Source organism: Pantherophis guttatus, chromosome 1 (genome assembly GCF_059756535.1).
Source record: "Pantherophis guttatus breed Tessera chromosome 1, ASM5975653v1, whole genome shotgun sequence".
NCBI lineage: Eukaryota > Metazoa > Chordata > Lepidosauria > Squamata > Colubridae > Pantherophis > Pantherophis guttatus.
In genome coordinates this window covers 145,625,503-145,651,638 of record NC_142063.1, presented here as the reverse complement: position 1 = coordinate 145,651,638, position 26,136 = coordinate 145,625,503, and the positions used below count along the sequence as shown (strand labels likewise).

Below are 26,136 nucleotides of genomic sequence, written 5' to 3'. Positions count from 1 at the left end.
GAGTAGAAGTTTTGATCAGTCCTCACACACATCAGTTGCAGCATCTGTGATGCATCTGTGATTGCGATCTGGGTACCCAGCTCACAATTATGGCATCACAGCATCCCATTGTGGGAAGCCCTCCCATCCCAGAAGAATGAAATATTTTGAGGAATATTAAAAAGGCAGGATATTATATTTCCCCAAAGAGAGAAATGGAGAAACATGCTCTTAAGGGAGGCAGAAAGCAGCACCAGTCTCCCTGCCCTCAAGCAGAAACTGAGGAGGCCAGCTTTTAGAAATGCAGATTTGGTAATCCATTCAAAACAGGATATTTCAAAACTCCTTGGCAGAATGGTAGGATTAGAAAGCAGCCCCTCACCCAAGATCCAAAACAGGATGAAAGCCATTAGCCACAATAGGAATTGCCCAACACCCTTTCAGAACAGAAGCCCCTTCATTGCACCACCCCCAGAACAGTCCAAACTTCAAAGACACAGAAACCTATAAAGATTCTTCCACTCATTCAACCATTTTGTCAGCTGCCCAGAATCAAATGTGGTTGGTGGCTCGGCGTCACCAATAAACCTTTCTTTCCAATCAGCCTCCATGTTTCCAGTGTCTTTCTCCCAGCTTGGAACTGAACCAGATGGATTTTCCTTCCAACACTGTGATCATGCTATAACCATTTGCGACTTTTGCTGGCTTCCTAAAAGCACAGTCAATGAGGAAACCAGCAGTAAGTCACAAATAGTGACAATGTGATGACCTCACCTAATGACCTACAGTTGTATACTTAACAATAGCAACCAAAAGTGTCAGAATCTCTATTGTTAAGCATCACAGTCACATGACATCGGGGTTTACAATTGCAATGGTTACCTGAGGGCTACCTCTTTGTTGAGATGGACCACAGTCTCTGTCCACTTCTCCAGCACCCTTTTAGGCCTCAAGAGTTTGTTGAAAACAACTCATTATTCTTTGCTGTTGCTGCTGGAGTACGTCCACTCCATAAAGCAATAATTCTAAAGAAATGTTCCTCTGATAATGTATGCATTACCTTACTATTAACTTAATGCCACCGTTTTACTTAAAGTATCGCACTTATATTTTAAAGGCTCCCTAATAAATGTAATAGTCACTGATGGCAAGTCACTTAAAGCTTGATTGTATTGCTTTGATGTGAAAACAATAGCCATGGCAGGCTATAAAATCACTGCTCCCCAGTCATCTTTTCACAGGAGGCACTCAACAAGAATCCACATTTTTTTTAAAAAAAGAATGCTGTTATTAATCACAGCTCTAGGTTGAGCATTTGATAGCATTTGGATAGCTTTCATTATTCATGTGTCCTTGCTGATGATTTGGCAATAGAATGTAGAAATATATTTAATTATTGAAGCCAATAAAACCATTGTCTTATCTGGATATTAGAAAGATGGAAACACGGATCCATTGCCAGCAAAGAAAGCCACAATCAAAATGCTCTCTTGCTCACTTCTTGGTCTTTTTTCCTCAATCACTTGATTAGATATGTCAGGAACCGTGTTCCCTTTCAGGTTGATTTATGCTCTAAATTCTTGCTACTTTTTTTTTCTCTCCGAATGCCACTAGCCCACATCTACATACACTGCGTGACAAAACATTTCAGCAACATAAAATGATTCGGGGCACAGCATGTAGCAAAATAAGAGAGAAAGTGAGTGGGTGGATGACCCAGGCAAATCCGGGGTCAAGATACATGCTTCTTTGTATGGTGGCTGCCTAGCAACTTAAGAAGTCCCTTCTAAAGGGAGATGCTTTGGGGGTTGATATTGTTATCTACATTTTCAGAATCATAAAATCAGTTTCCTGACATCCATAGCTCTTATTTTAAATGGATACTCTGGGAATGCAGAGTTGAAGAGAGCAGGTCTTGGCCTCACCCACAGGCCAAAAGAACAAGAAGCTCATATTGTTATTAAAGCTAGAGATCCAGGAAGAGAAATTCAGTCCAGCCTTTGCTGCATGTAAATTGCTCCTTCATATTTCTTGGTCTTTTTGTTTCCGGGGTGGGGTGGGGGAGGAGGGGGCTTGAGAAACAGATCTCCTTTTTATTCCAATTCTCTTCCCCCACCCCCCCAATAATTTTGATCCTTTTGAACAGTAATCTTAAAGACAGGATTTTTTAAAAACTTGGTGTGAGCCACTTTGGGAACAATTATCTGAAAACATGGGTTAACACTACAATAATAAATAAATAAATTGTCCCAAATCTAGCTTCTGTTACATAATGACAATAAATTTTTGAATGGCTAATTAAAGGAAATGGGGTATATTTAAGCAAAACATCCAATTGATTACCGTTTTTTCCCCCATAAGCTTTTGAACTCCAGTCTGTGCAGATGAAAACTTGAAAACCTTCCAACAATTTTACCTCAGGATGTTTCCAAGAAACCACAACAACTACAAATATGAAAGTTTTGGAAAGGGAACTGCATTTGCTTCTTCCAAATGAATGCTCTGTGTCATTGCTTTAATATCTGTGGTGACTCATCAGATGAAAGCAGAACTATTAGTCATTGTCAGTGCTTTCTGATTTGTTATAAAGGTTTTTAAAAAGCCAGTTCCTGCATCCTTTGGTGTATGTGCCAGTTAAAATGGTACAAACTGAAGGAAGGGAAGTAATTTTTTATTTGTCATCATGCTTAGTTTAGAATGCTAACCAAATGGGGAAAAAATATCCGGTATCATTCCTTGATAGACTGGAAAGCTGATGTAATGAAGTCTCCCCTTATGCCCTCCATAATAAAATGGGAAAATATGGGCTGGATGATGCAACTGTTAGATGGTTTCATGATTGCCTGGATGATGCCTAAATGGCTCCACATCAGCTTGTAGAATAAAGTACCATAATAAGTAGAATGATACACGGCTGTGTTTTGGCCCAGAACTATTCAATACTTTTTATTAATGATACGGGTGAAACAATTGATGGGATAAATATGAGATCTGCAAATGATATAAAAATCATGAAATGATAGTTCCCTTTCATTGGTGATTTGGTGATGAAAGCTGAATAGCCTTCTGTCAGAACTGAGCAAGGAGTTAGATTTAGATGACCTTTGAGATCTTAACTCCAAACTCTTTCAACTCTTAACTCCATAATCAGAGAGGGTTCTGCTTTACACAGTTAACTTCAGTCATCTCTCATGGTCCCTAGTCCATTCTGTGGCACATTTCTCCTTAGAGCCATTTTCATGGCTACATTGGCCAAAGCTGTCTCTCATAAGTGAGTTGGATACAAATTCCTGAAATTAAGAGTTTGTCTTGTCCTGAAACATAAAGTATACACTTAGCTTGACTACTTTTAATTACTCATCTGAGGAAGGAAGTGAAGCTTTTGGACTGATGTTTGGGGATTGTTTCAGAATAGATGAACCCAAAACCTAAAATTAAGAGATACTGTAGTCAGAGAGAAGAGGTGCACAACTGAAAAGTCTCAGGGGTACTGGATTAAGAGAGGAAACCTTAATAGCTATGATGACCACAAATGATTTCTAACAGTTTACAATTACAGGTAGTCCTCAACTTGCAACAGTTCGTTTAGTGACTGTTCAAAATTACAGTACCACTGAAAAAAGTGATTTATGATCACTTTTCACGCTTATGACCGTGGCAGCATCCCCATGATCATGTGATCAAAATTCAGACACTTGGCAACTGACTAGTATTTATGACAGTTGCAGTGTCCTGAGATCAAGACCACTTTTTGTGGCCTTCTGATGAGCAAAATCAATGGGGAAGCCAAATACATTTAACAACCATGTTATTAGCTTAACAACCGCAGTGATTCACTTAACAGCTGTGGCAAAAACATTATAAAACGGTGCAAAACTCACTTAACAATTGTCTCACTTAGCAACAGAAATTTTGGTCTCAATTGTGGTGATAAGTCGAAGATTCCCTGTACTGCTCCTGTGTCAAACTATGTGAAGAGACAGACCCTGGCTTAGTTTTTTTATATATTTGAGAATTAGTTTGGACAAATATATAATGGTGCCTTTGACGATAATTGATTAAATTCAACTGTTGCAAAATATGATTGCTCAAATGTTTGATGTAGTAGATAATTCTCTCCTAGATCCACAAGATATTGGTTGTCACTATATTCTGAAGTTAGTTGAAAAAGCTGGTTCTTATTTTTAAAGCCTGACCTTTATTGATTTCAATCTGATTTCCAGATTTGGAAATTTGAATTTATAGATATAGTACTGAGACAGTCTTGATCACCCTTGATGCATGATCTACATCAAAAGCCAAACTGGAGATCTTATTCTTGGTGGTTTTGTTAGGCATCTTGGTAATATGGTTACCTTCCTGGACCACCTGGATAGGTTGGGGTAGGAGTGTCCTGCACACAGGTGAAGTTCTCAGATTTGAATGGCCTCTTCACTTATTTTTAGACTGTAATTTTCTGATAAGTTTAATTTTTTTTGGTCCCTTATTTAAGGAAGTAGGAAAAGCAGGAGTATAACTGAATTGTTCCTACTTTCTTTCTTCTTCAGGTTGCTATTGTGGCAGAATTTGATCCTGCTCGGATGGTGGCCGATACAGTGGCCTCTAAAGCACGGATGGGTATTGGAATTGAAGAAGAATTTATTCTACAGAAACCTCTGTTTGTGTTGCATACATTCAGTGATGAGCAGGTGTGTAGCTTGTCCAGCAGATTGGCATTCTTATATAAATAGCCATCCACTAAGCCAAAACCAAGCATATTTCATCACAGTTTAGGGCAATCTGTGAACCCAAACACTGTTTTCATGAAATGCTTAGAGCAAAAGAACAAGAAAAGTGTGACTATTCTGGTTCCTTGGTAGAGTTCCAGAACTTGGGAGTAGGCATCAAGAAAGCCCATTTTATGTGCTTCTGGAGTGGTAGGGCACAGGTTGACATTTGAAACCACCAGTTGATTTGGATAGGAGAAGCCAGTCATTCAGATAGTATTCAAAAACAGCATTTCTACTGATTCAAATCAAATTGTGATTGTTGCTATGTATACTGTACATCAATGGTGGGTTGCTACCGGTTTGCCCCGGATCGGACGAATCGGTAGTGGCAGCGGCAGGAGGCTCCACCCACCCGCCCGGATGCTTTTGTGCATGCACCCACGAGTGATCCGGTAGCAGTGGGTTTTGAAACCCGCTTCTGCTGTACATGCACAAATAAGACTTTGATAAACTTAGACTTTGATAGAGCAACATCAGTAAAGAGTATTCCAGACGCATAAGGGGAAAAAATGTACAAAACAGGATAAGTGCAACATATCTAAAAAGCACCTAAGAACATAACATACTAAGGCATGTTAGCTGAAATCAGCCTGAAATCTACGGAAAGGGGTGCCTAATAAACACTAAGAATTACGGTAACTAATTTGAAATAGGAATTAACTTTTAAAAGTTAAGAATTAGAGTTAAAAATTTGGGGAGATTAGACTATTTTAAAGGTATCAAACTCACCGTGTCACATTGCCGTCATCTGATGTATCACAATGTTTTTTTCCTTTCGCGGAGCTGGGGTAGGCATGGCCTGCGCATGACACATGACACGGCCTGCGGTCTGCCACTTTGACACCCCTGGATTAGTTGGTTCCAATTACTTCAAATTCTCTACCTAATACCAGAAAAGTGGCCATGTTCTTGTTCCATGACTTGCAGTCGATTCTAACTGTAGCAATTTATTATACGAGGCTTGTATTAACATATTGTATTATCTTTTTTATTCAGATAATTTCTGATACCCGAGTTCGTGTTGAGCTGGCTCTCCGAGAAGCTGGACTTCATAGCACAGCTTATGCTCAAGAGCTCTTACCTAAAATCCCTCCACCTAAACTTCCAAGGAGAGACATGGTCTCCACAATTTTTAAAGTATAGAGCTTTGCAACATAGCCAAATCCTTTATTTTTTTTAAAAAAAAACTTTTCCTAACCAGTAAGAATGCATAAATAAACTATTATAATTTAAAAACTAAGATGGATACTGAGTTGATGGTGTTTTCTTTTCCTTTATAGAGAAAATATATTGAAAATAATGTATTGCTCAGCAGTTTTCAATAGACTATTTATTTACCCACCCACCCACTGATATCCGCCCCCAAATCTTAAGCATTGCTGAATGAACTTCTTCTTAGAACAATTTACTGAAGCTGCAGTCTAATTATTTTTAGAGGAAATCATCTTTCTCAATGAACACCTGCAGGAAATTACAACCTGTACTTGGCTATCCATATATTCATATGGGAATGTACCATATATACTTGTGTGCATCAAGGCTAGAAAAGCAGCAGTTGACCCTGAATTCAACTAGAATATCCAGAATTCAGACCACAATCCTCTGCAGAGCTCACTGGCTAATCTTGAGCAATCTGTTGGGAAAGATTAACCCAAACTTTTATATAAATTCATGAGGCACCTTTGGATGCCTTCCCGTTTCTGTTCCCAATTGGACTCCTGCCTCCTTTTGTTTCCAAGTCTCTGGAAACCATCCTGCAATGGTTTTTAGACAACCAATTTTCTTAAAGATAGATTCCCAATTTAAGAATTAATCCGTTCATACCAATTTACAACAGCTTGTTTTACCTGAGCAGTAATAGCCCACTTCATTTTCATGGCAAGTTCTATTACTTGATTTTTAATAATAATAATAAACCCCCCATTAATATGAGCTTCTCTGGCTTGATTATTATTCTTATTATTATACGTGGAAAATGGAAAGTTTCCTTACTTATGGAAACCAATATGATTCATCATGTTTACCACAAACCAATCATCCAAACTATTTCCTTCTGTAAATGAACTTTGTAATTTTTTAAATTCATTCTCAGTGTTTTAGCAACCAAAGTTCTTAATAAAGTATGCAAAGTGAACTTGTAAACCATCTCATTTTGGAACATTAAAAGCATTTCCAGTATTTATGCCACCTGCATATGAAATATATGTAAACAAGGTACATCAAATCTGTAGTTTGCCAATTAGCTACAGTTCAAACAATTTGTTTCTTGGATTGGGGACTGGATAGTGGTTCCGTTTTAGCAAACTTTTATTTTTCAAAGCCACATCTCTCTCTCTTTTTTTAATAGGGCTCTTTGTGACAGCTATCTTTCTTGTGCAGTGTTTCTATATTTTGCCGACTTGCCCAACGAAAGAAAAATAAATTGTAGTTCTCAAGGCTTGCAGACTTCAAATTTTAGTCCCAGCCCTTCTATTTTCTCAGCGGATTCGGTAGTTGCAGAGAGATAAGGACTGCAAACCCCAGCAGCGCTTAATCATAGTTAAACAGACTTGATGATTGAAGACAGTTTGTCTTGGTTTATGCTGGCAATAAGTCCCAGTAAATACCCCATTAACTCAATTGTTCATAGCTAATTTCTGACCTGCTAAATCTTTGTAATGTGTGTGTGTGGGGGGGGGGGACATAAAGGGGTAGGGTGGTATTGAAAGAAGGATGCTTTTTTGTTATGATTTTTAAGCTACGGGGAAATACACACACACACACACACACACACACACTGCTTAAAGTTTGGTACAGGTCATTTTATAAACATTTTCAGTGTGTTGTGCATTTTGTCTTGGATAAACTGGATATATATATGTGGAAATGAGGTGATTAGAAGACAGACTCTTACAGAACCAGGAAAACTGCCAGCCTTGATTCAGTATATTAGTATCAAAATGTATGAGTATGTAGAAAAAGATATTCTGATGAAAGCAGAGACAAAGTGGATTTTCCTGAACAGCTCCAAACATCCAAATATATGATCTAATCACTGTTCTACTTAATTGTGTCTGAAATAGAATGTGGATTTTAAAGCAAAAGGCTTGGGCTTACTAGGGATTCCTAGCAACACTAATGCCCGGAAGCAGTGAATAAACACCGGCAAAATGTTCTCAGCCAGCTAACATTATTCAGATTTCTATTGCTCTAATTCAGCAGAGATCAGAATAAAATGTCTGGAGCTCAGGAAGGGAAAGTGGATTTGGAGAAGTGACTTGCTGGCTCCAGTTAAAGTAGCATCTCTTTTTGGTGGTTTTGTTCTCCCCATTTCATTGCATTGCTTTTTTTGTTTCCCACAAATGAGCTAGTGAGTTAATAGACTAAGTAAGCATTCTGCCTCTCGCCAGAAATGCTCTAGGACACTGGACAGCCACATGGGATGTGCTATAAGTCAAAAGACTGTAGCTAATTGAACTAATTGAATGGCTGAGATACTTGCAAGTGGCATAATTTAGCATCCTGTTTCCATGAACAAGAATAATGACCACTCTACTGATGGTAGATCTTTTGCAACAGGTTGATTGGCATCTTCAGTCATCTTTTCAATATGTTAAGGGCTAGTTTTTATGCTAAAATCTTTGCAAATTATTTTACTATGGAATGGCAGTGTGCCAGGAGTGGCTTTGTGCCAGTTGTACTTTCTCAGCCTAACCTTACACAGTTCTCATACTGATCAAATAAGGAGAGCTACCCTGGGCAGTCAGGGAAAAGAATGAGTGAATGAACAAATGAATGCATGCATGCATGCATGAATGAATGAGAATGAACGAATGAATGAACGAATTGCCAGCTGCCTGCAATTTGGCAGTTTGAATCTCACCATGCTCAAGGTTGACTCAGCCTTCCATCCTTCTGAGGTTGGTAAAATGAGAACCCAGATTGTTGGGGGCAATATGCTGATTCTATAAAATATTTAGAGGGGGCTGTAAAAGCATTGTGAAGCAGGATATAAGTCTAAGTGCTATTATAATATATGTAAGAATTACATTCTTAATATTAAGCCTGTTGAGTTTCCTACAGGTGAAAGCTTCCTACCACAACCATCTTTGGACTTTGGAAATTTTTTTTTTCTTTTTTTCATAGGAAGGCACTCTTCTCTTTTGTAATATGGCTTTGCCGGACCACTTTACAGTATTTTAGGCCTTGCAATTATTTAATGATTTTCTGAAATGAATAAATGGTGGTGGTAGGTAATTATTTGATGACTGTGGATAAGCTGCTAAAATATACTGTATGTTCCATCAACATATCTATTTGGTAAATTTCATTCAGCCATGGAAGTTGCCTGTATTGCAAAACTTCATATCTGTACATCAAGGTTGAACGTAAGTACTGTGCAATGAGAAAGTTCCAGCATAATGTATCACTGTGTTAACTGTAACAATGAGTCCTTGTGAAGCTATTCTTTGTTTCCTTTCTTTATTCCTTTATAATCCTGTTTTTAATCTTACTTTATCAATCATGTATCTGCTTTGTACAGACGTGTCCAACAACTGTGGAAAATCTATCTTCTTTTTATGATGTTTGCAGTCTTCTATATAAGCAGGATTTGGGTCACTAACCATCTAGGTCAGGAGTCCCCAACCGCTGGGCTGCAGAATAGCACCAGTCCACAGCCTGCCAGGAACTGGGCCACGCAAATGAGTGAAGCCCCATTTGTGCATGCACGAGGCCCAGGCAAGGCACAAACCACATCCTGTCCCATCCCAAATCTGCAGAAAAAAAGCCCTCCATGAAACTGGTCCCCAGGGCCCAAAAGGTTGGGGACCCCTGATCTAGGTGATAGCAGAGGAATTGGAGTGTTTGGTACATGAACAGCAATGGAAAAGCAGTGAAATCATTATTTGCATCCATTCAGTTACATTTTTATAGATTTAAAATCGCAATTAATTCACCAAAAATGCTAGCTCATATCTGATGGGCAAATACACATTTTTTCAGGAAAGAATTGATAGGGTAATATAACTTATTAACTGTAAAATCATTAAATATTTCACATACCATGGCCATTGTAAACTGTAACTTCTTAAACTTTAACAAAATATGTTCCTTTGAGATGACTGCATTAGAAGTGAGAAGATGCAGGGTTGAAGTACAGCCACCTAAGGAAACAGATGGCAAAAGGCCAGCTGGGATACAACAGAAGCACAAGGGCAGAGAGAAATAGCTTAATGGAAAGGAAAAAAAGGAGGTTTAATGAACACTATGTCCAAAAAGGAGTTGAAGAACTGGCTTCTTTGTGCCTGGGTTAAAATGATGCTGGATGATTTGTGTTATTTAAGCTCAGCCAATGTACTTAGATTACAATATCCTAGATAATGTATGAACCCAAGCAATAGAGTGGAACAGTTTAAACTGTGGCTCAGGGAACCATAGATTAGCATTTTATGTAAACACCATGGCAGTAGAACTTCTGGGATAAGATGCAACAAGAGTGATGTTGCCTATTTGTTTCTGATATGTCTTGCTTTCTGGCTGAGAAATTTTGAATGCTGTTTCAATTATTGCAGGTTACCCAATACGTCCAAGGATACATATGTTGATGTCAAACATGGCTGTAGGATTTAGGACAGTTTTTAAAACACTAAACTCCCCAATGTTTATTTTCTACAGATATTGCCTTCTTTACATTTTGGGCATGTTTGGGCAAGAAGCTGTCCTGTACTTAACTGAATAGTGGTTTACTTAATCATAGATTACTTAACCATGAGTTAACTAACTGGCCTTGGTTTGCACAATACATTGAAGTACATACAAACCATGCAATCAGAATTTCCACACTTCATTAGGCTACTATGTGTTTAGCCAGTTTATGGTTCAGTGTGTCATGCAAACTCATCTCTAATCTGATATTTATTGATATTGACAAGACCGTTCGAATCCAAGAATAGGCCAAGATCAATCTGACTCCAGTATTTTGTTTCTTATATGTCCCAACAAAATACTTCTGGGTTATTTGGAAGCAGGAGATGGAGAAACAATATTTTCTTATTTTGTTCCCTGCAACTGGCTATTTGAGGCAAGATACTGTCTTCAAGACCTACAGCCATGAATGGAGCTTTCCTCCTTGAATATCTCCAATCTGCTTTCAAGTTGGTGACCTTGTAACGAATGTGACAATGGAAAAGTGCATCCGTGATGGACCTTCCCATCTTTGCTACCACTCTGCTTCAGCAGAAGAGTTGGCACTGGAAGGATGATGCTGGGAGGCACAAACCTAGCATAGCCCTATGAATTAGGCCATGTGATTTGAGTCCCATTACAGAATATGACTCAATACAGTGAGTTCTACAAGAGGAGTGAGTCAAACATATTGCAGTCATGTATGTAACCTACACACAGAAGGAAGGGATGTGCATTGGAGAGCATGTGAAGCTTGGAACGGGACAACTTGCTGTGCCCAACTCACTGTGGCCAACTCACTGCGAGACAGCTTACCACGAGACAACTCACTATGGCCAACTTGCCGTGGGACAACTCATTTTGGGGCAATCAACCATTTGATTTAATCATTTAAGATAATTGAAAAATCATTTTAATTTTTTTCATTCACATTTCATTTTGTCCCTCCTTTTGCATCCTTTCTTTAATGATTCTATCCCACCATTTCTTCGATATTAGTGCAACTGTTATCCCATGGCAAGTTGTCTCATGGTGAGTTGGCCATGGCAAGTTGTCCTAGACCCTATGAAGCTAGATCTGGTTCCTCACCACCATTCCTCTCAGGTTCTTATGCAGACAGACAAGACTGTCTTCATGCTTGGAACTCATAATATATTCATGTAAATTTCAGAGTTAAAAAGCTACTCCTGAAATACTTTTGCCGATGAAAAAAAAAACAAAAACCGAATGACAAATTTGGAATTACAGGCTTTGCTGGCACTGTTGGGTTAATGAGGCAGCACAGTGGTTTTCAGAGTGTAAAATACATGTCACTCCTACCTAACCCTTTAGAAAGAAACTACTTTCATGCACTCCATGAATTGTGATAGATGTTTAGTTCTTTGAAATCACTGTACGCAAATTAGACTTTTCATTGCTGCATGGCAAAAGGCTCGTTACTACAATAATCTTTGACTTTAGCTTTGTAGGCTCCAAGGTCTAGTTTGAATGTCCAACAGAGGGGGAAATGGGTTTATTTCTGGTTCTAGAGTACATTTCCTTTTGCCCACTGAAGTATTGTTAAAAGATCTAACCCTGTGGCAGGAACAAAGCTTAAGGCAATTCTACACATGCCCCTGAACAAATGACTTGAATGAGGCTCTCAAATTTTGCAATTGGGGAAGAGATGAATCACAGAAATGAGCAAGCCTAGCAAAACCCCGGTGAATATATTGTCATTGTTGTGCAATCTTGAAAGTGAAATGAAAAACTTACCTTCTGCTGAATCTATGTATGAGATCTAATTAAGTAATATTCATTTATGCTTATAAGAAATAGAAATTATATCACACCTTTCTCCTAGATATTTCCTACTCAGGCACAAAATCAAACATTTAACCTCTGAAGGAAAATTGGTGGAACTGTGTCTAGAGCAGCATTTCTCAACCTTGGCAACTGTAAGGTGTGTGGACTTTTAACTCCAGCCAGCATGGAATTCTGGTAGTTGAAGTCCACACTTCTTAAAAGTTGCCAAGGTTGAGAAACACTGACTACTCTTTCTAGGCTGCAAAAAAGGGGATAACCATTAGATGGCAGGAAAGAAATTTAGGACACTCTCTTTGCTACCATCTAATGATCTGCATTTCTGCAGTCCAAGTTAGGTAGGCCTTGCTGTGATGTTTATGGTGAAAGAACAAGTAAAATAACTTTGCCAAGTACTATTATTCTCTCAGCATTTCCACATGAGGATTCTGCGCCCATTCCAAAACAATCCAGACCTTTGTGACCCTATTATGTAGGTGGTAGCTGAGTGTGCTTTATTGCTGGCTCACCTCCATTGTGTTTGAAACCGCAGCAGATCGAGTTGCGGTGCTTTGAAATTCTGCCTTTGTGGGCAATCTTATTTCCCCATTGGCAGGAGCTCCTTCTTATTTCACTCCCTGCCTGCTCAGCTGAAGGCAACTATTACTTTCTCTCCGTAGAATTTCAGTTTAGAATATATCTTAAGGGAACTCCCATTTCAAAACAGTCACTAGAGGAAAAAAAGCCATTAGTAGCATAGCTATTCCCTCATAAACAGGAGGAGAAAACGGATACATCTCTTCAATTTCACTTCTGCTTTTTTCAAAAATATCCTGCTACATTCCCCCAATCCTGCCATTATAGCCAACCATGTTTCAAGCTGCTGTAAAAAATGCCTAGTTGAAAAAAAAAAATGCTGACAGGCTATCAGTCTTTGTAGTGACTCTTAAATGGAAAAAGGAATCACACCTCTGCAGCTGAGTAAATGTTACTCACAGCAATCATAATAAACTTTTGATTTAACAGACAAATGAGGCTAAAGGGAATGCTCATTAAATCAGGATGTCTGTTAAATACAAATAAGGTTTTATGTGTGTATATTTAATATGTTTTATGTACCTTATGCATGAATAAAATGGTAAATGAAATTTTATGGGTGTTCAAAATGGCAAACCAGATTTTACATATGCTCAAAAACATGAAAAGTTTTCTCCATTGCACCCAAAGCCCATTAATCAAAGATCTATTAAGTTTACCCTATTCGTATTTTTTGTCAAGCAGTCAAAAAAAATTGTATATAATTACAGTGTGTGTAAGAGAGCCATGTATGAAAGGTACTTATTCACTTTCTTTCCCGTTTACGTTGAATGGAGTGGTGTGAGGGAACACATTGCTACTCATTTGGTTGGGCACTGAAAATCTTTGTACTATCCTGTTTGTCAGATGACAGTAGATCAATGTTTCTTAACCTTGGCAACTTTAAGTTGTATGGACTACAACTCCATACAGCTTAAAGTTGTCAAGATGGAAAAACACCGAGGTAGATGATTGTGTTCTGGTAGTCTCTGCCTATACTCAGCATTTCCAGATTGGTCAAAATTAAGATGATCATGGGTTAACTTGAAATCACTTTTCAGTTTCAAGATTTGCACAGTTAGTAATTGGGATTATGTGATACACTAAGCCATACCTCCTCTCAAATAGCCACAAACCTAGACCAAAATTCTGCTATAAGATTTTCAACCTGGTTAAACATATCATGTGAACATAGACATTACTTTTGCAAAATGTCCACCCTGAAATGACTGGTCCTTTTGGGAGTTGATTGGAATGGCAGTTCACAAAGCTCAGATCGTTATTCTCTCCCTGAGCCATTCAAAAATTAAAAGAAAAAATACTACCACAAACATGTTTTAAATATTTATTAAACACACAATCACTAGTACAATACTTTCTTTCCCCCACTCTCTTTTATGGGTTATTTTACCACATGAACTAGCTGATTTTTTAAACAGAAATTTTCAATAGAAGTATTGTGATACATGAAACAATGAATTATATAAATGTATTGTAAAATTATTATAAGATGAGACAGTTCTCAGATCCAACTTAATACAGCTTTTCTTTAAGCACCATATACTTTCTTTCATTTAGAAAGGATTATGATTCTCCTTTCTTGGGTTTTGAGTAGCAGACAAATGTAGTCAGAATTTGTCAGTAGCAGTTTCTGATCACACTTCTGCATCTCTAATGTACAGGATTTGCTGCTTCCTTCTCTTGGTTTGTCATGACAAAACTCATCACCTGTTAGTTACAGAAATCAGCACCAGGATGTTCCTTCTTCAACTTGGATCATAGCGTCATGTACTAAGGAACATCTTCTGTGCTGCTTTGAGCTTGCCATACATTGACATCTTCTGCTTAAATATTTTAAGGCTGTTTGATCAATGCTTGACAGGTGTCTAAAATAAAATGTTACCTACTGTGTTAGGAAATCACATTCTAATCTCATTTTGCAGCTATGCTGAGCCATAATACACGGGAATGGCAGCCCTATTTTTGAATCAAGTGGCAAATTGTCACCTGAGATATACAATAAGAGGTAGTTTGGCTCTCTCCTACAGATATAGTGCTCTTGACAATTAAATCCCTGCCAACTCAGGGGGATTCTTGGGTTGACATATTGATTTAGCTAGGATTAAGTCTGGCATTTTCGATGATCATTATTTATATTGTCCAGTAAATGACATGGTATCATGAAGTTAACATTCAGTTAACATCTTAGTAGAATGAACAGGACTTGTGTGATGACCACTAAATGATCTCATGCCATTAGCTAACAGTCTATAATAATTTCGATCCAAAATCAATATTAGGGTAGCCAAGTTGAAACAGCCTATAGATAGGTATTTGAAATGTTCCAGACTGATCTGCCCCAGTGAAGAGCACTTGTATAAAACATGTTGGGCTTTAAACCACTCCTTTCAAATACTTAGTGGTTTCATTCCTTTCTTTGCCTTCAGCTGGTACTTAACTAATATTAATTTTAGGTACCATAGTTAATAATGCAGAAAATTCTTCTGAAGGCAAAAAACATAATCCAGTATATAATGTATTTGGAATTAAATTTAGTTTTTCCTCCTCCTAAATTCAAAGTATCAGTGAAATTGTTTTTCAATTCACTCTTTTCCTGTTCTTGTGCTTCATACAAAAACCCTACAGTGTTAAAATGTACTTAACATTCGTAATTCACATCCATGAATATTATGCTGTTCCAGGCTCACACATTCTGCAATACTTTAGACTACTGCATTATCTAATAATTCCTTGTCATTAGTCAGCTCAAGGCGTTTTTTGATCAACGTCGCAATCAGTTGCTGAGGTCGTCGCTGATACTCAGCTAGAACTTCATGGGAGGCTTTGATCTGATCTCCTTCAAGTCGATTAAGGAGAGTCACACAGACTACTGCAGCTTGAAAGCAGAGGAAAACGGAGGGGGGAAAAGTCAACTTTGTTTTTATAACAGCTATAATTGTAGTCAATATAAATTTTACTGCAAGACCGCAAATGCTATAGTAGAATTTTACTAAACAACTTCCAAATTAAAGGATAACTGTTGCAGAACTATAACAAAACGTTGCTAGGGCTGCCAATATGTATTTACTCTACTTCGAAAGGAAAACAAAACCATTACACCGCTACCTTTTAAAACACCTGTATGGCTCTTAAAAACACGCACATGTTGTTTTTACTCAGTTTAAAGCAGGTGCATAACTGGAGCCCCCCGACGAATGCTTCAAAACTCAACAAGGATAATAAGAGCGTTTGGAAAGTTTTAAAACCCCTCCCTGAATTTGGAGGCTCCCGTGACAAGCTTTACTGCATCTATCTGTGATTGGAATGTTTTAAGAGACTAAAACAAACCATGGAGAAAAATAGCACTTAAACGTTTCCCCGTAAGTCATGTTCTTGGTCGGAACTGCCTACATATAAAAAAATACAATACTGTGAGGAATTTATAGATTTTATGAAAACAAAAACATCACGTATAATAAACACTATTGTTGAGCGTCCTAAGTTATTTGCCACATTAGAGCAAGGGTGGGCAACTTTTGGGGGGAGGGGTCAGCAACTGCACTCAATATTTTGGGGAGGAGAGAGTTTTAAAGTGGGTAGAACTGCACCATCCCATATGGGAATGAAAGTGGGCCTGGAAGGAGTGCTTTGCTTTTTAACTGTGAGGTGTTTAGTTTTAGTTTAGGTTTTACACGATCGCTTTCATCTACTCAACTCAAAATGAAAGGATGTTACTCTCTGTTTTCAGCAGCATTTTAAATGAAAACAGTTGTGCACTGCCCTGGATGCCACCACAAATGGTGAACCCTTTGCAGTTTCTAAAAAGATGAAACAAAATGCATAAACATGTGCAAGCACGCACATGCACACACACACACAGTGGAAACTTTTCTCAGGCTGGTTTGAAAAGCTTTGATTCTGCTAGGATTGCTATTTTCCCCATCCTCTATTGTCCATCCCACACAGTCTCCAAAAACCAATTTAAAACATCCCTGTATCCAGGACCAGCGTTTTTGTCTGGAAAAGCATAGCTTTTGCACCTGCATTTTCAGCTCTCAAATTATTGCAGTTCTCCATAAAACCAAGCACTAGAAATGGCATAAAATGCTGCTTAGCATTTGAGGTGTCAGCAATACAATTTTAGACAGCAGGCTGCTAGGACTGAATTACCTTTCATGCCAAACAGGCTTTCTATTTTACAAAACTTAAATGGGAGTGAGACTCAGGGATATTGTGAGTAATACTGCAGAAACAGCTGGTCCCAAGCCCACTTTTCCAGTGTCACCTTGAGTTGGGGCCCAGACAGCTGACATCAAGCAAAGGAGAAAGGATCCAGCATGCATACATACAATAGCAATAGCGCTTAGACTTATATACCACTTCACAGTGCTTTGCAGCCCTCTCTAAGCGGTTTACAGAGTCAGCATATTGCTCCCCAAAAATCTGGGTCCTCATTTTACCCACCTCGGAAGGATGGAAGGCTGAGTCAACCTTGAGCCCCATCAGGATCGAACTCCTGGCAGTGAGCTGAATTTGTCTGCAATACTGCAGCACATTAACCCTGTCAATCTGATGGTTATGTTGCAATTAAACAGCTGATGCCCTTGTAGGAGAGTGAGAATGAGCTTCAGATAAGAAATAGTAGCAGAGGACAGTAAAGTGAAAAAGTGGTCAAGTGGTCTGTTTGGCTTGGCTTACTATATACTGTGAACTCAGCCATTAAGATGTGTAAATTATGAATTTATGACTTAGCATATTGCCTGAACTCAGTTGCTTGTGGCTTAATAAATCATCTAAGTGAAACCCATGCTAGTTTTCTTGTTCACCTTTTGAGAGTGTCTTCACAAAAGGAATGGAGAACACCTCTAATGATGTAGACTGAGGCAATTATCCCACCCACCTCCTTCTTTTCCGATGAAGCCTCAGTATATGAGGCTCCAACACAGTTCAGCTACCTTTAGGATATACTGGCCAGTTGGGCTGAAGAGCATTATGCTCTCGATAGGTGAGTTCTCATCACAGGAGGAAGGAGAGCAAGATGAAGCCCTAGGCCCATGATGACGAACCTATGGCACACGTGCCAGAGGTGGCACACAGAGCGCTTTCTGCTGGCACACGCGCCGTCACCCCAGGTCAGATCTCCATGGCGTTTCTTTCGTGAGCTTCTGTTTCCCTGCAAATGACGAAATAGAAGCTCACGAAAGAACAAGATCTTACCTCTTGCTGCGCTGAAAGTGTTGGGATGCCCCGCCTCCCGCCAGCCAGCTGGTCTTTGGGTCTCTACTGAGCATGCGCGCATGTCCATGCATGCACATGTTTGCGCATGCCTGCATGCATGTCTGTGTGTGTGCACATTGACGCATGTATGTGTTCACGCAAGCGAGCGTACCTTTCAGTTTGGGCATGTGCTCGCATGCGCAGTTTGGGCATTCGGTGCCTAAGAGGTTCGCCATCACTGCCCTCGACAGTCCAGGTGATGAAGAACAACATGAATCATAGAGCTTGAGCGGGCCTCATTGGTCCCAATTCTAGTCCTGGAGAATTCTAAATTCTAAGCAGAGACTCGGCTGCCCAAGTCAAGAAAGAGCATCTGCCTTAATCAGCATCATCTCCATACAGCGGAGGAAAAAGGCAGAAAAAGAGAGAAGCTGCAGAGTGATTAGCCTTAGGCAGGATGATCTTCTCAGGTTGTTTTTTTAAGTAACTGGGCTCTGATAACCAGAGCTAATGAGTGCAAGCTGCACTCAGGATATTTCCAGTATTTAAGCCCTGCCTGAGGGTACTCAAATACTAGAATAATTTCTCTGATCTGGCTTTGTGAACAAAGTTCCTTGGAGAACTTGGATTCCTCACCAGACTTGCTTTCTCTGCTTTATCTACCAGTAATAAACTTTAGCTTATTGATCTCAGACAGGACTGGATTTGTAGCTTTGATTTCAGCTGTAAGCACCTCTGCCAATTTATGATCCTGGAGTAATAATAACTTTGTTAAAGCCTTATGAGTTAGGTAAGGAAAACAAAATGGACTGAATAAAAATCAAATGCTTTATGCTGAGATTACAACATTTCTTATGGGTTTTTTTTAATATAGCGATACTGTTAAAATATTATTTACTGTATAATATCTTATGTTTTAATAATATCTGGACTGCAAAAATCTAGATTTTTTTTCTATAGATCTCTTTTTGATCTAGTGATCATTTAGATACAATAGCCTTATTATGAACCTTCGTAAAGTGCTTTATACAATGTGACCTAACACTGTATCTTGAGATTTGCAAAAGTATTGTGGTGTGTGGCTAAATTACACATGTAAAAACATAGTTTGTTCTTAAAATTATAAGTAGCAAGTGGACAGCACATCTGATTCAAGGATTTGTGAATCAATACCTTTTTTTTTCTTTTCTAAATATTGAATCAAAACTAAACACTAATGCATCACTTTCCTCTTGCAGCTTTTGGCAGCTTCCAGAGAATTTACAAAAAATTACTGAAATCATTACTTTCACTTACCTGTTTTATTATGCCAAAAAGCAATTTTAAACATTGAAGTGTTTTCTTATCAAAATATCAGATTGGTAATTAGTAATACATGTAGTACAACCATAATTTTTAAAAAAACAAAATGAACTTTGCAGCTACCTTCCTGAACAGTGGATTGATATAGTTAAGCAAACAAGAATTAAGGTAACCAGGTGGTTGTAGTAAAGATTGGGAAATGAGAGAAATTGGCGTTAATTGCTAGGGGTTTAGCATGAGAAGCAAGGAAAAAAACTTGTGACTAGCAATCTGGGTGTTTCAGGTTTATAATTAACAGGATGCAAGAAAGAAGAAGGAGAATATAAAAGTAAATTGGAGAAAATAAAATAATTGGATCTCATTAGAGAAAAAAGAGTCTGTAAGAAAACAAAAGAAGGGTGCGAGGAGGTGACCCTCCCCCCAACTATGAGAAGAAGAATTTAACTTCAGAGTTTTTGAAGTGGAGTTATGGAAGGCAAATAACAGACTAGGGCCAAGGCAAACAAGGAAAGATGAAGGCCAAGGAGAAGACCAAGGGACAGCCTTGACCCAGAAGGATTAAAGCTCAGAGAAATGTTTGGAAAATGAAAAGGGTAGGAGGACATAAGAAAGCACCTCAAGGAGATAAAAAAGACATCAGAAACTTAAAATGAGATGGAAAGGTCACTCAAGAGTGAGAAAAAGAAGGGACAAGATTTAAAAGGAAAGAAAAATGGGCAGCTTAAAAAGAGCAAAGGGAGATACGTAAGAGACAGAATGGCATAGGATATAAATATTGCTCCTGATTACAATAAGGAGCCTTGGTGGCGCAGCAGACTAAAGTGCTGTTAAATAGCACCAGTTGCCTGCAATTACTGCAAGTTCAAATCTCACCAGGCTCAAGATTGACTCAGCCTTCCATCCTTTCGAAGTAGGTAAAATTAGGACCCGGATTGTGGGGGCAATAAGCTGACTTTGTATAAAAAAGAACACCGCTTAGGGGCCCCCCAAAAGCCCTACTAAGCAGGTATATACAAAAAAGTATGAAGGCTATTGCTTAACGCATTGTAAGCTGCCCTGAGTCTCCGGAGAAAGGGCGGCATATATATCGAACCAATAAATAAATAAATAAATAAGGAGATCACAGAGGGCTGCCTACCACAGCTTGGATTGGTGGGCAGGTGCAACCCATGAAAGAAACCATGTGGTGCATCAGCTTGAGAGAGGGTCAAGGCAAGGAGACCCCAGTGGGAGCAAGTAAATTGGGACCAGCTAAACCAGAGAGATGACAAGGAGCTGACTGGGTGCAGAGGAGCCAGTAAGGAGGATCATGAGAGTCCAAGTCATCAGATTTTTGGAAGAGCATCTGTGACTGAGCAACTGAGCAACTTTGCCAAGGGAAAACTTGTCCTGAACTGAGTATAACTATGTACCGTACTTTGGAGTACTTATACTTGGAGTATAAGACATACTTCCCCGCCCCCCCCCAAAGAGGGTGGAAATGTCTGTGTGTCTTATGGAATATGGCCATTTTTGGCCTCCTGAAACACCACCCCACGCGTCCCATTTCTGCCAAAAATGGGATGCGCAGAGGGTTTGGGAGGCCTGCAGAGTGCTCCTGGGGACCGGGGAGGGCAAAAACTGGATGCGCGGAGGCCAAAAACTATTTTTTTCTTGTTTTCCTCTTCGAAATCTTGGTGCGTCTTATACTCCGGTGCGTCTTATAGTCTGAAAAATACGGTAGTTGAAAACGCACTGCCTCTTTACATAAACTGCCAAGGTTCCTGATGGTGATGCTGAAGAAGCCTCTGGACATCAAGAGTTACTATTGCGTAAGGTTATTCTTCTATCTGTGAAAATGTATCTATAATGGTTATTTTCCTGCAAGTAGTAATGCACCGATGTTCTCAACTGTGGTCTGAATACGGGAAAACAAAGTCATGTTACCTGCTCATAACTAGAAATACCTCAGTTTTTGTTTTTTTTTTAATCTGTAGGAAGTTCTGGGGTCGTCAGGAGGCTAGGTTGAAAGGCCTTAGATAGGAGTTAGAAAAGACACTACCTGAGTCCCAATGACTGGGAAGACCAGTTTCTTTCTGAGAACAGTTTCTTAAACTCAAAAGACTAGTCCCTTTCTATTGAAACTAACACAAGAACAGGACTACCCAAGGGAGGAGAACCTTCCCAGAAGTCCTCTGACTTACCTTTCAGGCCACAAAGCCTGCACATTGCAGCAAATACTGTGGATTCCATTTCTATGTTTCTCACGCCGGCATTGTATGCTCTTTTTAAATACTCTATCTTTTTTTCATTAGAGAAGCAGCACAATGCTCCATCTAACCGTCCTTGGCCTTAAAAGGAAAAGGGAAAGAGGAAAATATCAGTGTGTTATGCTTTCGTGAGGCCTGACTTCCACAGCATTGGCCCCGTTGACTTTTGCAGAGAATGCTTTCTTCTGGAAGCCCAAAGGTAGCCTCCTGACATCCTACTTAAATAAAAAAGAAAGTCCCATTTAAAAAAAGAAACCCTTAATAGCCCGCTCTTTGAAATACTAATAACTTATCCGCCACGTAGTTTTTAACATTTCTGTGAAATGTGAGAAGTGAATGACAGAATAGAATGCATAAAAACAGAGAATGTAAAAAAAAAAAATGCCTTCAATGGTGAAGATAATAAATTAAGGCTAATGTGTTCTGTATCACTCCATGCGGAGGAAAGCTGCAGAAGCCAATAATGAAAGCAGCATTAGTCCTACAGAAAAAGACACAGCGGCATATTTGAACCCCCTGCTGAAAGTTCTTTGTAAAGCAGAAAGCTCACAAAACACAACCTCCGGATACTTTTACTACTTGCTGCCCTGAAAAAAAATGTCATGCTTTACAATGGCTGGCATTTAATTGGGAGAAGGGGAAAAAACCAAGTTACTGTAACACCTTCATTACTGTCTGAACCGCTTCTAGCATGTCTAGGCTTATGGGTGCTTTTGTTGGTGATATTTAATTTTCATGACTATAATTTTGTTTTTTTGTTTGTTTGTTTTTTAAATTTGATTTATATGCCGCCCTTCTCCGGAGACTCAGGGCGGCTTACAATGCGTTAAGCAATAGCCTTCATACTTTTGTATATTTATACAAAGTCAGCTTATTGTCCCCACAAACTGGGTCCTCATTTAACCTACCTTAGAAAGGATGGAAGGCTGAGTCAACCTTGAGCCTGGTAAGATTCGAACCTGCAGAAATTGCAGGCAGCTTGTTGCTTGTATCCTTACAATTTATATTGATATTGTTTCCTGATTGCTTATTTGTTTCCTATGACTATCACTAAGTGTTGTACCTTATGATTCTTGATGCATCTATCTTTTCTTTTATGTACACTGAGAGCATATGCATCAAAGACAAATTCCTTGTGTGTCCAATCACACTTGGCCAATAAAAAATTCTATTCTATTCTATTCTATTCTATTCTATTCTATTCTATTCTATTCTATTCTATTCTATTCTATTCTATTCTATTTCTCATTTAATTTTGTTTCTTCTTACTAGAGTGTCCAACTTCTGAGCTCCCCAAACACCAACTATTGGCCAGTCTCTCCCTGCATGTTACTTGCATTGCTTTTACCCCACAGAGAAGGAAGCAGGGAACATCTGGATGGAAGAGGAAAACTCAATTCCAAACTCTGCCAACATTTCTGTAAATCAGTCTGATTAACCCTAAATTGAACATTCTAGAAATCTGTGTCTTTGAGTGTGATAAAGACTTCCTTATGGAATGAACATATTTTGCAAATCAGTCTCTTTAATTACTGCTTTAAATCAGTTGCTGGTCTCTTTTTTTAAACCCTACTCCTACAGCAGAACCAACCTGGACAAGCTTTTCTACTGCAATTTTGTTTCTGGACGTGAAGCCTCTGAACTGGCTTTCATAAGAGGTGGCCCAAACTCAGATCGGCCAGCCAAAGGTTTCCACAGACTCCACAGAGGATGACTTCTCTCAGTTTCTTCTGTTTTATCCACTTTGCAAACAGCACTTAATTGTCTCCAGAGAAAAGGTCCTGGGGTAGCGAGATGCACTAATGGATACTTATGTAAATGCCAGACTTCTTGACATTTTTCTTAGGGGAAGGTAATTTTGGAAGCTATAATCCTGTCACAGGAGGTAGCTGGAATGTAATCCAGCTGTTAACATGATGATACAATGATTGACTGGGGGCTCTTTTATTTTAACTGTTTAATATGAAATGCTTGCATCTTTCAGTCAATGAACGGGCACATGTTGTTGAGGATGCAAATCAGGGGCGTTTTAGATTTTCTTAAATGTCATCAAGGAGCTGGGAAGCTGGATTGGTCGGCATCTTCTTTCTTTCTCCATTTCGCGGTGAGTTAAAAATATAGCAAAAATACTAGGCATTTTCCTATCATAAACAGCAGATGTACTAATTTTAAAAAAATCATTTGAAGAATTTAAAAGCCCTAAAACTTAAAAAAAAAAGAAAGGGGGGGGGGTTCTTTGGCATCTGAAGGAAAAGTGCCCTGCCTTCACTCCTACAACTGTAGGAGCCCCATAAAGCTTTTGATTTGTCTCTGAGAGTCTTCCAAAGTTGCCACTAAATAACACTATTTAATATGACGGCAGTGAAAGTTAGACTTTGAAGAAGCAGGCTAGGAAAAGTATTGATGGCTTTTTCTTTTTTCTTTTTTCTTTTACTTTGGTGTTGGAGAAGACTCCTGAGAATATCACACACACCACCAAGCAAAAAGGGAAAAAAATAAACATATCAAAACAAATCAACCCCAGAGTTCTCACTTGAGGCACAAATGACAGGCTGAAATTATTCTACTTCAGGCACGTTATTTGAACACTGAGTTCTCTACCGAAAGTCTACAGTTCTAATGCTGGGAAAGGGAGGGAAGGAAGGAAGGAAGGAAGGAAGGAAGGAAGGAAGGAAGGAAGGAAGGAAGGAAGGAGACGAGGACAACTGGCAACAAGATGGGTGGACTCAGGTATAGTGGTGTTAAATACGCCATTGGAGGGACAGGCTAGGGACAGATTGTCATAGATCGATCTAGCTATGTGGTTTCTAAGCCCATAGCAGTTAAATCAATCAGTCAATCTCTGTGGTACTCTAACAGTTGACAACAATGAGATGGCACATAATCAATGTGATGGAAAGGAAAATCATTGAATACACGGGAAACCTTTTAACTGTATTGAATTAAATACACTAAGTGCATCAAGTTTAGTTTTTATTTGCCCATCCATTTTTGAGGGGGGGGAGGGGTCAGGCCTCTTCACTTGTTAGAGGACAGCCCTTAACCACCATTCTCAATAGCGCTGCTATAAATGGTCAGTACTGAGGGATGTTAGAAGGTCCAATTCTGCAATATATCTATATCTGCCGCTTTGCTGTCGCTGAAGTAATTTCCTTGATAGAAAAGTGGGTAAATGTGCCAGATATCTCAAGTGATTTAGCTCTGAAATTCTTTGGGGGAAAAAGTTCCACTTCTCTCTAACAACTTTATTCTCTACTTTCTAGTGACCATTTTAGAGTTTTAGTCAAGAAATGAAATGATAATTCTGTTTGGTTTTGTCTTGTTGTTTATCAGTTAAACTCCATAGGGTGAAACCAAACTAAAGTTTAATTGTTATATTTGTCTTTAAAATGACAAGACACATAATTAAAAGAGAACCAAAGTATTGATGCAGAGTTGCATTTTTCTTTACTGGCTCTATATTTATTAACAAAATCCTATAAAACAAAAGATAAAATGCTACCATTTTACTGGCCTCAAAATTAACAAAAACTTATTTTTAAGAGCAACTGAAGATAGATCACTAAAAATGGGGTCTAATAAAGTTAGTGGGATAATTACTACTAATGATGGAGCTAAATGGATTGGGAAAGTTAAGATTATGCTTAATGATGCTTATTCTTGGTAAAATGATTGCAATCAATATTTTTATTTATCTGGAAGCAAGTTCCATTGAATTTAGTTCTGAGTACTATAGAGATGGGAAGAGGTTTTAGCATCAAATTAAAATCAAATATCTTTATTACGGTCTTTGATCAGCCTTTACAGTAAAAAAGAATGATAGTTTGATACAACAATTTGTTACTGGGAAAGGAGGAAAAACCAATAGGATAATAAAACAACGTATCTAATTAAAAGTTTTGTGCAGTTATATAATTTGGTGAAGGTATTTGGCCACCCAATTTGTGAATGTGAGATTAGCACCCCTTAAAAATAATAAAAATAAAATTTATCAATGTGGCCCGCATATTTGGAAATGATTGCGGTGATCGGAAGACATCTTAGGGCTTCATAAAAGGACACCGTATGAGGACATGTGTCAGACCTGGAAGCCATCTTTTACATTTGGGCCTTCAGGCCTGCCACATTTACTGCTGTGGGAAATTGGGAGGGGGGATTGTATGGAGCATGGGTGATATGTAGTCAAAATAACATTCATTTCTCAGAGAGTCAAGGATGCCTTGCCTGGCACCTGGAGTTGAATGACTGGGAGGTATCTCCAGTTTGGATGGTAGATGATTGGACCATGTGATGGACATGTGGGTGCTGGGCAGGGACTTAAATTTTCACTTGGGTGGGGAAAACCTGGAAACTTTCAGATTCGGGTTTCCCCAGATGTGCCAATATGATATCTCTAATAAAATATAGCTTTGAGGAAATCCAAGCCTCGGAGTTTCTTTTCATTGAGGGTGTTCCTTGGAACCCTGACAACATGATTGTGAGAGAGGTCAAGAGCAACGTCTCTGGAAACAAGGAGTCCCATAAAATCCTCCCGACAGCAGAACTGATGGGAGGGGAGGTTTTAGCATAAGCATATTTATTGCTTTCAAATTCATTAA

General features: G+C 38.8%; 2 protein-coding genes across 9 annotated transcripts in view; one reads left to right on the top strand and one right to left on the bottom strand.

Annotated features, from left to right (window-relative positions):
* CCDC148 (coiled-coil domain containing 148) overlaps positions 1–5,988 on the top strand; it is a 172,466-nt gene extending 166,478 nt beyond the window's left edge. For all 7 annotated transcript variants that reach the window (XM_060687976.2, XM_060687975.2, XM_087881898.1 and 4 more), the window contains 2 exons: positions 4,527–4,667; positions 5,745–5,988. In XM_060687976.2, the coding sequence (XP_060543959.2) occupies positions 4,527–4,667; positions 5,745–5,891 (288 nt within the window). In that variant the 3' untranslated portion in view covers positions 5,892–5,988. The remainder of the gene's footprint in view (positions 1–4,526; positions 4,668–5,744) is intronic.
* Positions 5,989–14,102: 8,114 nt separating this feature from the next.
* UPP2 (uridine phosphorylase 2) overlaps positions 14,103–26,136 on the bottom strand; it is a 40,724-nt gene continuing 28,690 nt past the window's right edge. Inside the window, exons 6-7 of one of the 2 annotated variants that reach the window (XM_034425528.2) lie at positions 21,473–21,619; positions 14,103–15,666 (exon numbers count right to left, since the gene is read on the bottom strand). In XM_034425528.2, the coding sequence (XP_034281419.2) occupies positions 15,494–15,666; positions 21,473–21,619 (320 nt within the window). In that variant the 3' untranslated portion in view covers positions 14,103–15,493. The remainder of the gene's footprint in view (positions 15,667–21,472; positions 21,620–26,136) is intronic. The other variant, XM_034425537.2, reaches the window with a different exon arrangement.